The following is a 10,904-nucleotide window of genomic DNA, read 5'->3' on the forward strand; positions in this document are numbered from 1 at the left end:
TTATTTGTCCTTCGCCTTGTTTTTACGTGAAAGGAGGGAGCGGAGTCACGTTTGTATGTTCTGAATTGCGCAGAATGCATGTTTACTTTAATCAGCTCCTTCATTGCATAGTCAGTGTAGAGCTAATGCAGTCTGGATTGAGATGCATATGAGAATTCATGACTGTTTAAAGCATTTTCTTATGGTTCGCACGTGATGTTGATGCATTTTAAAATGTGTATTTGTATATCCATTTCCTTTCAAACTTGCATGCCCTGTGGAGAAAAGGCACCCAGTGATGGACCTGAAGATTAGAAACCAATAGCCTACATCAGGACATCTGAATACGTCTACATGTGCGTAGTAATCAGTCACTTCCCCCAAGACATGTCCATCCTTATGGCGTGCATTAATATGATAATGACACAGAGGGTGATATTAGCAAAGCATGCATTCATCTCGTCTGTCCGTCTGTCCTTCTCCGTGTATAATCACTCTCTGCCTGTGTTTGATGAGCAGGGGGAATTTCATTAAACCAGCGATATGGACTTGTCTCGTTCGCCGAACCTCAGGCTTCCTCCGAGGATCTGCCAACATATATGTGTGTGCCTCTATTCATATATGCAAACATTTCTGTCAAATCTCTCAGCACCTGACAGCAGTGTGAACCCAATAAACCAGAGGCAGATAAGAGCTGGCGTCAGTAGGCAGAACTAATATTATTTGTGCAGTGGAAAGCGTTTATCTGTCACGGACTGAGAATTGATGGTTTTGTGTCACTTTTGTTTAATAATGATGTGGTAATCTCAATATGCCCACTGGCTCGGGCTCTATTAAAGTTCAAAAGATTATCCAAATTAAAATCTCATTTGAAATATTGCTTTTTCCCAATATTTTGACTGGAGGTGGATTCTATTGGATGCGATATTTCTCACTTAGCAATCCAATTAACGTTTTATGTTTGACAAACTGCAACGATGGCATATAGGAACGGGACTGCGAGAGTGTGAAATCTTATAATGGGGCTTTCAAAGATACTGAACTTGCTGCAATAAAACTTTTTTAATTTCACGACAGACGAGATTTAAATATGGGCCGCGATGACTCGACTGCGGCTGTCAGAAAACAAAAGCCGAAAACAGTTTCCGTATCTTTGCGTTGACACTGGATGTCAGGGCTCTTATTGTGAAGACAGATTTTCATTCATCGTTGCATAACACTGAATTAGCTCTTGTGATTGCTTGCCAGGACGTGTCTAGTTAGTGTGTGTCTGTATGTCACATCACGGGTGATCACAGCACACTGTGGCCTGCAGCATTGACTCAAATCAGGGACTTGATCACCTGTCAGTTGCTCTCTTATCAGCCTGCATAGGCATAATTTTATACATGTAAACCATATGCAATATATTTTGAATTAAACCAAGAGAGCCTCTTTTGCGTATCACAACTAGCTCATGACACACTTACCGCTTCAACTATGATTTTCCCCCCACACAATAAGGTTGTCAGAAATGGAACAAATGGAAATATGGAAGTGTTGTAGTGACCAAAAAAACTAGCTTACTAGTTACCTTCATTTACTTTCAACATGAGGTATATATATATATTAGAGGTCCACCGGTGTATCGGTGAACAATCGGTATCGGGCGATAGAAGCAATTTTTCGCGCCATCGGCCATTTACACAACTTATTTGATTACACACGCTAAATGCTGACATGCCAAGCAGTGGCGTAACGAGCCAACACCGGGCCCTTAAGCAGCATTATCAAGGCGGGCCCCCCTACTACAACACATGATGACGCTACACACACCAAAAAAAAAAAAAAAAAAAACAGCTGGTGTCGGCGCACCATAATAACACATTGTTACCGTTACTGTCAATGCTATATATACATAGGGCATAGGTCCAAATACATAAAAAAGATGCTCATTTAAATTGAATTATAGCTGCATTTTCCGGGCTTTCCTCTGTGCAAAATTGTCGATCATATCCTTAAGGTCCAGATTGCGTGCACGGGCATTCTCTGTTGACAGTATGGCCTTCTCAAAAAAATTGCATGTTGTGATAAAAGCTCATTATTTTCCATAATGCAATGATAAAAATTTAACTTTCATATATTTTAGATTAATTGCACACCAACTGAAATATTTAAGGTCTTTTATTGTTTTAATACTGATGATTTTGGCATACAGCTCATGAAAACCCAAAATTCCTATCTCAAAAAATTAGCATATCATGAAAAGGTTCTCTAAACGAGCTATTAACCTAATCATCTGAATCAACTAATTAACTCTAAACACCTGTAAAGATTCCTGAGGTTTTTAAAAACTCCCAGCCTGGTTCATTACTCAAAACCGCAATCATGGGTAAGATTGCCGACCTGACTGCTGTCCAGAAGGCCATCATTAACAACCTCAAGCGAGAGGGTAAGACACAGAAAGAAATTTCTGAACAAATAGGCTGTTCCCAGAGTGCTGTATCAAGGCACCTCAGTGGGAGGGAAAAAGTGTGGCAAAAAACGCTGCACAACGAGAAGAGGTGACCGGAGTCACCGGACCCTGAGGAAGGTTGTGGAGAAGGACCAAATCCAGACCTTGGGGGACCTGCAGAAGCAGTGGACTGAGTCTGGAGTAGAAACATCCAGAGCCACCGTGCACAGGCGTGTGCAGGAAATGGGCTACAGAGAAGCAGCACTGTACTGTTGCTCAGTGGTCCAAAGTACTTTTTTCGGATGAAAGCAAATTTTGCATGTCATTCGGAAATCAAGGTGCCAGAGTCTGGAGGAAGACTGGGGAGAAGGAAATGCCAAAATGCCTGAAGTCCAGTGTCAAGTACCCACATTCAGTGATGGTCTGGGGTGCCATGTCAGCTGCTGGTGTTGGTCCACTGTGTTTTATCAAGGGCAGGGTCAATGCAGCTAGCTATCAGGAGATTTTGGAGCACTTCATGCTTCCATCTGCTGAAAAGCTTTATGGAGATGAAGATTTCATTTTTCAGCACGACCTGGCACCTGCTCACAGTGCCAAAACCACTGGTAAATGGTTTACTGACCATGGTATTACTGTGCTCAATTGGCCTGCCAACTCTCCTGACCTTAACCCCATAGAGAATCTGTGGGATATTGTGAAGATAAGTTGAGAGACGCAAGACCCAACACTCTGGATGAGCTTAAGGCCGCTATCGAAGCAACCTGGGCCTCCATAACACCTCAGCAGTGCCACAGGCTGATTGCCTCCATGCCACGCCGCATTGAAGCAGTCACTTTTGCAAAAGGATTCCCGACCAAGTATTGAGTGCATAATTGAACATAATTATTTTAAGGTTGACTTTTTTGTATTAAAAACACTTTTCTTTTATTGGTCGGATGAAATATGCTAATTTTTTGAGATAGGAATTTGGGGTTTTCATGAGCTGTATGCCAAAATCATCAGTATTAAAACAATAAAAAACCTGAAATATTTCAGTTGGTGTGCAATGAATCTGAAATATATGAAAGTTTAATTTTTATCATTACATTATGGAAAGTTATGAACTTTTATCACAATATGCTAATTTTTTGAGAAGGACCTGTATATAGGATAATGATTTAAGAAATACAAACAGTTTAATAAAATGCAGCAGCAACAAAAATAAATTCTGTCAAGTTTGCTCAAAATGTGTACTTCTGCAAATTACTGTTTGCACAATTACAGAAGAATCAGCATCAATCAAATAAAGACCAACACTTGTCAGATTTTACATATTAAGCATAATAAAAATGTACAAATATAAGATTGGAATAACACTCTATTTATTAGTTACATGCTATCACATCAGTTAATCATTATACTTATTTGGATAATAGGTGTCAGAGACCTCAATTATCTCCCATTCTTAAAAAAATAATAATTTAGTATTAGTAATGCAGCATTTTAGAGTCTTTCATGGATAAAGAGCAGTAAGCTCTTAATTGTGGTTTGAAACCTTGAGCGAATCAGCATCGCTCACCAGTGGCAAGAGTTCATAGGTTCATTGAATTTGTGCAGTGTGCAGTTTCTCAGAGCAGCGAGTCATTTTCCACAGCTCAGTCAATGGAGCATGTCAGTTTCATCATTTCTCCAACCCCCCCACCTCACAGCGAACAGACCGCTCTGGTGTCACAGACCCTCCATCCTCCTGTCTCTCTACTCCACGCAGTTTGAGCTGAGATACTCAAGCACACGTACAGTGAGTTGTCAGTCAGTGACATTGTAAGGCACCTGAGTGATGATGTAGTGAAAAACTGACATAGCTGCTCTAGATAACCTAGAGGGATAGTTCACCCAAAAATTAATATTCTATCATAATTTAATCACCTTCATTTCACTCCAAACTTGCATGGTTTTCTTTCTTCTGCTGGACACACACACACACAACGAAAGAAAGAAGAAGAATATTTCAGATCTGAAAACCAAAACACACATCAACAGAAACCCAAAAGCCTGTCCCAGTATCCATGTTTGCATTTTTGGTCACATGAGCGTGTGTGTCCATGACAGGACGTTCATAGGACTAAAAAAGGCTTTTCTTTTCACTGATGTTATGAGGTTTATAGTTTGCAATATCTGATTGAATGCAATTGTTGAATAATATGAGAGTGAAGACCTATATTTGAATCAGTCCATCAAAAGAGAACGTATAAGTGATGACCGAATTTTAATTTTTGGTTGAACTGTCATTTATAAATACAAAATGGATATCTCTTTAGGCATATAAAAGTACTACCACTGCAAAACTAAAAATATAATCAAAAATGTGTGTAGTGTGTGATATCAAACATTCAGGATGTACTGCCACAATTGATACCATGGCTACCCCCCACTATCTCCAACATTAAAATAATGCATATGGTTAGATCATCCTGAGCGCATATTTTCAGTACACCCAGACACCCATCAACACGCTGTAGCACTCATCTGGTGTGGCTTTTCTAAACAAACATGTGTTAACAAACTGCCAACACATTACAGGCATCAAGCACATGACCTAAAGCTGAAGACAAACAACATTTCTTCCCATCTCACTCTTGTTTTCTGTATATGTCTAGCCGCAGAGGAGTGAACGATTCTTGATGATGGCTCTACGTGTGGAGCGCTGGTTAACTGATTGTTAACAGCCCACGTACTGTGAGCTATGACTGTTATATGAGGGAAGGTGACTCACAGCGAGCCCTCGTGAGAGAATGAGGGAAAAAGCAGTTTAGTGGAAGCAGGGAACAGGTTTGGGATGAGTCATTGCTGCTTCCTGCATCTATTTACAGTCACTCAACCTGCCTACTGATAGACAATATGAAAGAGATGGCTGTTTTTAATAAATGATCATACCTTACTGAGTATGGTTTTCTTTCAATCACACCACCAGTGAATGAAAAGGTGCCCATGAACATGATCTTTAAGAATACTAATACTACTAATAATAATACACAAAAAGTCAAGTGGATTGAGATTGCTGACACTGATTTATTGGACTTGTTTAGAGAAGAACATTTATATACACTGACATAATGAGACAATAAGACTAGACAATCATGGTGTTGTGTACAGTAAATCCCATTTGGTCTTTCACACAACTGCAGCTCATGAAAGAGTAAAGGGCAAAAATGCAGTAAGAAAACAAATCTGTTACCTGATATTTTATGCATAAGAGCAGAATATCTGAAAGAAAAGATAACAGGGATCCAGAAATAGTTGTGCATATTATTGAGACAGACTGGCATTTTCTACAGTGTTTGCAAGGCAGCTCCGTATTGATATTGCTCAAACATTCTGGAGAGGATTTGTTATACTAATAAGCTAAAATCTAAACCTTATCCTGAATTAAGTCAAACTGAACAATGTAACATCAGATTCCATTCAAACTTGTGTTTAGAACCTTCAGCATTCAGATTCCAACATTCTAAATTTCAATTGCATATTTGCATCCTAAATTGTGGTTGGTCTTTATTTTTTTCTTAAACCATCTTTACATTTTAAAAGATATATACTGGGCACAGAAGATGCTTTAAATATAATTATCTATTGATGACTTTTAATATATTATATTTTATACATACTACTGTTCAAAGGTTTGGTAAGCTTTTTTGTTGTTGTTTTTATACTCACAAATATTGCATTTATTTAATCAAAAACGCAATATAAATTGTTCTACTGTGAAATATTACAATTTAAATTTCTAAAAGTTTTCTAAATTTTCAAAGTTATTTATTTTAATATATTTTAAAATGTAATTTATTCCTGTGAAGCAAAGCTAAATTTTCCATATCATTACTCCAGTCTTTAGTGTCACATGATCCTTCAGAAATCATTCTAATATACTGATTTGCTGCTCAAAAAAAAAAAAAAAATTATTCTCAGTAATGAAAACAGTTGTGCTGCTTCATAGTTTTGAGAAAACCATGATACATTGATTAATTTAAATTTAAGAGTGTAAAAGTGGAAAAAAACAAAAAAAAACAAACAAAAAAAACCTTACTGATGCCAAACTATTCAGAACTTTCTTTTGCTGCCTTGCAACCACTTAGTGGCTCTTCATTTGATCAATTCCGTTATATTAAAAAATACAAAAATGATTTTGATGATAATTATACAAGTGCTGGACAACAGATGGCACAGGTACTTGCCAATTTAATTCTCTTAGCACATAATTGTTAAACACAAAAATACACTCCCCAATTTCTCATTGAAATATATAAGGAGCTTTAGTTGACTGCTTCAACCGCACTCTTGAACAGGCATTGTCACACAGCTCTTTTACGAGCACTGCTGAACTTTATCATCCCTAGTGAGAGGAGATACTCCTCCGTCACTAGATACCGGGCTGGGAGGCTTCATTACAGGGTCTGCTGGGCTTCTTATTGCACTCGGGACTCTGGTTCCCCCCTTCCGTTCTCGTCTTGAGTCATCCTGTTTTGTGGGTGTTGTGGAGAAGTCAGACATCAGGATTCCACCTGCCATCAGAACCCCACCCAGAGTGAGAAGCCCTGTGCCGACCAGCACGCATATGTGAAGTGAGCGATTGTGACGCATGGCCTGTCGGTCCACGAACAGCAGTTCACCCTCACCGAAAGCCTCAATGCGAGTGGGGATGGAATAGCCCACTGTCATGACCACCAGCCCGACTGACAGGAGCACGACACCAACGGCAAGTGAGACCTAAGGGAGAACAAGTTTGATTTAGTTTCTAATAACCCTGCTGAAAAGACCAGTCAACACTGAAAGATGCTGCAGTTGCTTGATTTGATTGACAGATGGTGATGTGAATCTGAAAGTGAATCACTACTGATTATGCATATGTGACCCTGGAGCACAAAACCAGTCATAAGTGTCAGTTCTTTAAAACTGAGATTTATACATCATCTGTAAAGAAATAGATAAATGAGCTTTTCATTGGTGTATGGTTTGTTTAGGCAATATTTGGCTGAGATACATCTATTCAAAAATCTGGAATTTGAGGGTGCAAAATAAATAAATAAAAATATTGAGAACATTTTAAAAAGCTTTTAAAGTTGTCCAAATGTAGTCCTTAGCAATGCAAATCACTAATAAAAAAATAGTTTTGATATATTTACTGTAGGCAGTTGACTAAATATCTTCATGGAACATGCTGTTTACTTAGTATCATAATACATTTTTGCTTAAAAGAAATATCGACCCATCATTTGGACCCATACAATGTAATGTTGGCTATTGCAACAAATATACCCCAGCGACTTATGGTGGTCTAGGGTCACAATACATATTTTCGGTGGTATCCATTTTGATAACAAAAGCGTTTCAAAAATGTACCAGGCTTCAAAACAATTTGACACTTCCAAAGTGGAATCAACTGAATTTGGTTTTGGACTCAAGCAAACATGCAAATCATAAAACAACAAATACAACATTTATCACAGATGTGCATTCTTAAAAATAAAGTTTCTATATTGGCATTACTGGTTCCCATGAAGAACCTTTGACATCAGTGGAACCTTTCCATGCCACAAAAAAGTTATTTATAGTGGAAAAAATGTCTTAAGATCATTAAAACGTTCTTCACACTAAGAATAAAATAACTGTTCTTTTAAGAACTATTCACTGAAAGGTTCTTTTGGGAACTCGGAATAGTTCTTTTATGGCAAGGTTGTCCAAACCTGTCCCTGGAGGGCCACTGTTTTGCAGAGTTTAGACTTAAACACACCTGAACCAACTAATCAAGATCTTCAGACTTACTAGAAATGTCTTGGCAAGTGTGTTGAAGCAAAACTCTACAGGATTTTGGCCCTACAAGAGCCACTGCTCTAAGGCATCGCTGCCAAAAGACCCTTTTGGAACCTTTATTTTTTAAAAGCATCTGGTCCTCTTCGATACCTTCCAGAAGCTAGAGCTCCACCGCAGCGGTGATCTCTGGCCCTGAAAGTCCTCCTGCTGCTCCCTCATTGAGGCTGTGCACTCCTCGTAGAAGTGGTGTAGATAGGAGCGCACTCCGAAAACATGACAGCCGGAGTCGACGGTGTGACCAGACCCACAAAACTCAGAGCAAGAGGCCATCTCGCAGAGCTGTGATTACAAACACAAATCATTAAAAGACATCCTAAAATATTGAAGAAAGCAGTTCTTAACCTTCTCAGCTTTAATGGTCATATTTTGGAGTTATAAAACAGTTTACTGCATTTCTCAATGTGACTCCAATTCATCTAACTTATTATTATTTTTTATCTTTTTTTCCCAGCCTTTTCACAGTCTTAGACCAAGTACAGGCTACAATAGTGAATTTTTTTCACCACGGCCTCATGTTCTTTCTAGTCATGTAGCACCAATTTAATTTAATTTTATTGCACAGACAACCAACTTTCATTAAAATTCCATCTTGTTAAGGATGAATTATCCCTTTAACCTAACATACAGCTATCACTTTGTATTTCTCACACAGGTTTAATAATAGCACGGATAAATTTTTTTTTTTTTTTTTAATGTCAGCTATATCCATGTCTATTATAGTTGATGTTTTCTTCAATGTGGAAAACCACCCACTGATGAAACACACTCTCAGAGACATAAACACTCCACTTCCTGTAATCTACACTCTCAAGAGCATCATACTGTAAATAATTGAATTTATATACAATATAGTTTGCATCCAATATTTCATAAATTCGTTTATAGTAATACCCAATGATATTATTTTACTGCACACTAAACTATAGTTTATACCCTTAGTTTGGGATTAAAATGCAGTTTAAACAAAGAGTTTATTTGCTCTATAATTAAGTTTAATCAAGCCCTTCATATTCTGAATACTCGGGAGGCACTGTAAATGCTTCATTAGCTAAAACTGAATATCAGAATAATGAACACACAGGCTTAAAAAGAGAGTAATGCAAATTAGCTCATAAATCATTTTGCAGATTAGTCGTTTATATGCATGCCAGGACGCCAGTTTTTGGTGGAGCACCCGCAAAGAAGTTTTTTTATTTTCTTTTCTTTTTTTATGATCGTATGCTTCAACAACATTTTCACACGTTTCTATACCAAAAAAAAAAAGAAAAAAAAAAAAAGGATGGCAAAACAATGAATGCTCAGAGCTCATATTTAGCGATGAATGGTCACCCAGAAGAAGGTAGCCATAGCAACAGCAGCAGCAGACCGCAAGATCATTATCAGACAATTATATCAGCGAACATAAAATAGGTCATTATCTATTACCATAAAGAGGATTCATATCTCACAAAACCTTAAAAGTAAGCACTTTACAGAAACCCATATTTTAGAATCGAGATATATCACAGATGTTTAAAATATGCTTATCAGAAACACAACCCTCTACAGTATGACAAAGTGTAGATGAGAATGACTCAACCCACTACTGTATGGCTATTGACAATACATCTGCATAAAAATAAATAAATAAATAAAAAATCATCGACGCAACTCTGCTTCCGTGAAATTCAAAACACTCAGGATATTTTTCTGTTATATCTACACGATCAAACCCACTGTCTTTTAAGCACACATTTATGTAAATCGTGCTGTACGGAATCGTTACATTTACTGCGATTAAATCAAGCGGAGAGATGCTCAAATATCGGCGACAGCAATAAACACGTCAATAAACGCAATGTCAGTAAAGAGGATTTAACGAATCTGCGTAATCATATGAATCACAGTGGCTACTGAACATTAAAACGCCACAGGGAAAGGATATTGCAGATACGTCGCTATTAAAACTCATTTAAATGACATCCCTCATATTATATTCATTTTCATAGTCGGTTTATGATAAGGCGCCTGCCATGCAAAACGATGCAACTGTTCAAATGTATCTTATTGTTTTTAATATAAAATAGTTCAAATAAATTAGGCTACTACCGAATGTTTAGTAATCGATCCTTGTTGCTTGTTTTCGTGTCTTCATCAGCCAAAGTATACATCTGCTGGAGTGCGCACAATGCGCATGCGCGTCTGATCTCCACAGCCTTTACACACTGTAGGCTATGTGCTCTTTCTCGTTCGATGTATTTACAAATTACGACATCTACGTAGAATGGTTATAATTATTAAATGAAAAATAAACTACAAATATTTAATGCAATGACATTTTAGATGCATGTCTTCCAACCTGCAAAACTAATCTAGCCTAGGATTCTTAAAAAAACAAACAAAAAAACAAAACAAAGAGTGTTGTCAGGACGCAACATAGAGCATATAGTGTCGTAATTGTTGGTAGCATTTAATTTGCAGGCTATTACAGGACGTGTCAATAACACATGTCTCCGCCTAAAGCTGCGAATAATTAAGAAAATAGGCTATAATTGTTTTTCGCTCCATGCCCTCGACTTGTAGAGCCATATAGAGAGAGATGTGATTAAAAAAAATATATAATAATAATAATCCTCAAAGTTTTAAGTGCTCTTAGGGCATTTGTTAG

General features: G+C 37.6%; 1 protein-coding gene across 1 annotated transcript; it reads right to left on the bottom strand.

The window, feature by feature from the left end:
- Positions 1–6,414: 6,414 nt before the first annotated feature.
- On the bottom strand, positions 6,415–10,442 carry LOC113120273 (neurensin-1-like). The gene is made up of 3 exons (XM_026290189.1): positions 10,346–10,442; positions 8,348–8,536; positions 6,415–7,153 (listed from the first exon to the last, which is right to left on the bottom strand). Exons 2-3 carry the CDS (start codon positions 8,525–8,527, stop codon positions 6,752–6,754), a joined length of 582 nt encoding a protein of 193 aa, XP_026145974.1. The 5' UTR covers positions 8,528–8,536; positions 10,346–10,442; the 3' UTR covers positions 6,415–6,751.
- Between the last annotated feature and the right edge of the window lie 462 nt (positions 10,443–10,904).

This window comes from Carassius auratus, chromosome 19 (assembly GCF_003368295.1).
Source record: "Carassius auratus strain Wakin chromosome 19, ASM336829v1, whole genome shotgun sequence".
Classification (NCBI taxonomy): domain Eukaryota; kingdom Metazoa; phylum Chordata; class Actinopteri; order Cypriniformes; family Cyprinidae; genus Carassius; species Carassius auratus.

Bases quoted from the DNA above. Each gene is read 5' to 3' on its own strand.
- LOC113120273 (XM_026290189.1), bottom strand. From the start codon at position 8,527: ATGGCCTCTTGCTCTGAGTTTTGTGGGTCTGGTCACACCGTCGACTCC. The intron at 7,154-8,347 runs GTATCGAAGAGG...GTTCTCCCTTAG, and splicing joins GGAGCTCTAGCTTCTGGAAG to GTCTCACTTGCCGTTGGTGT.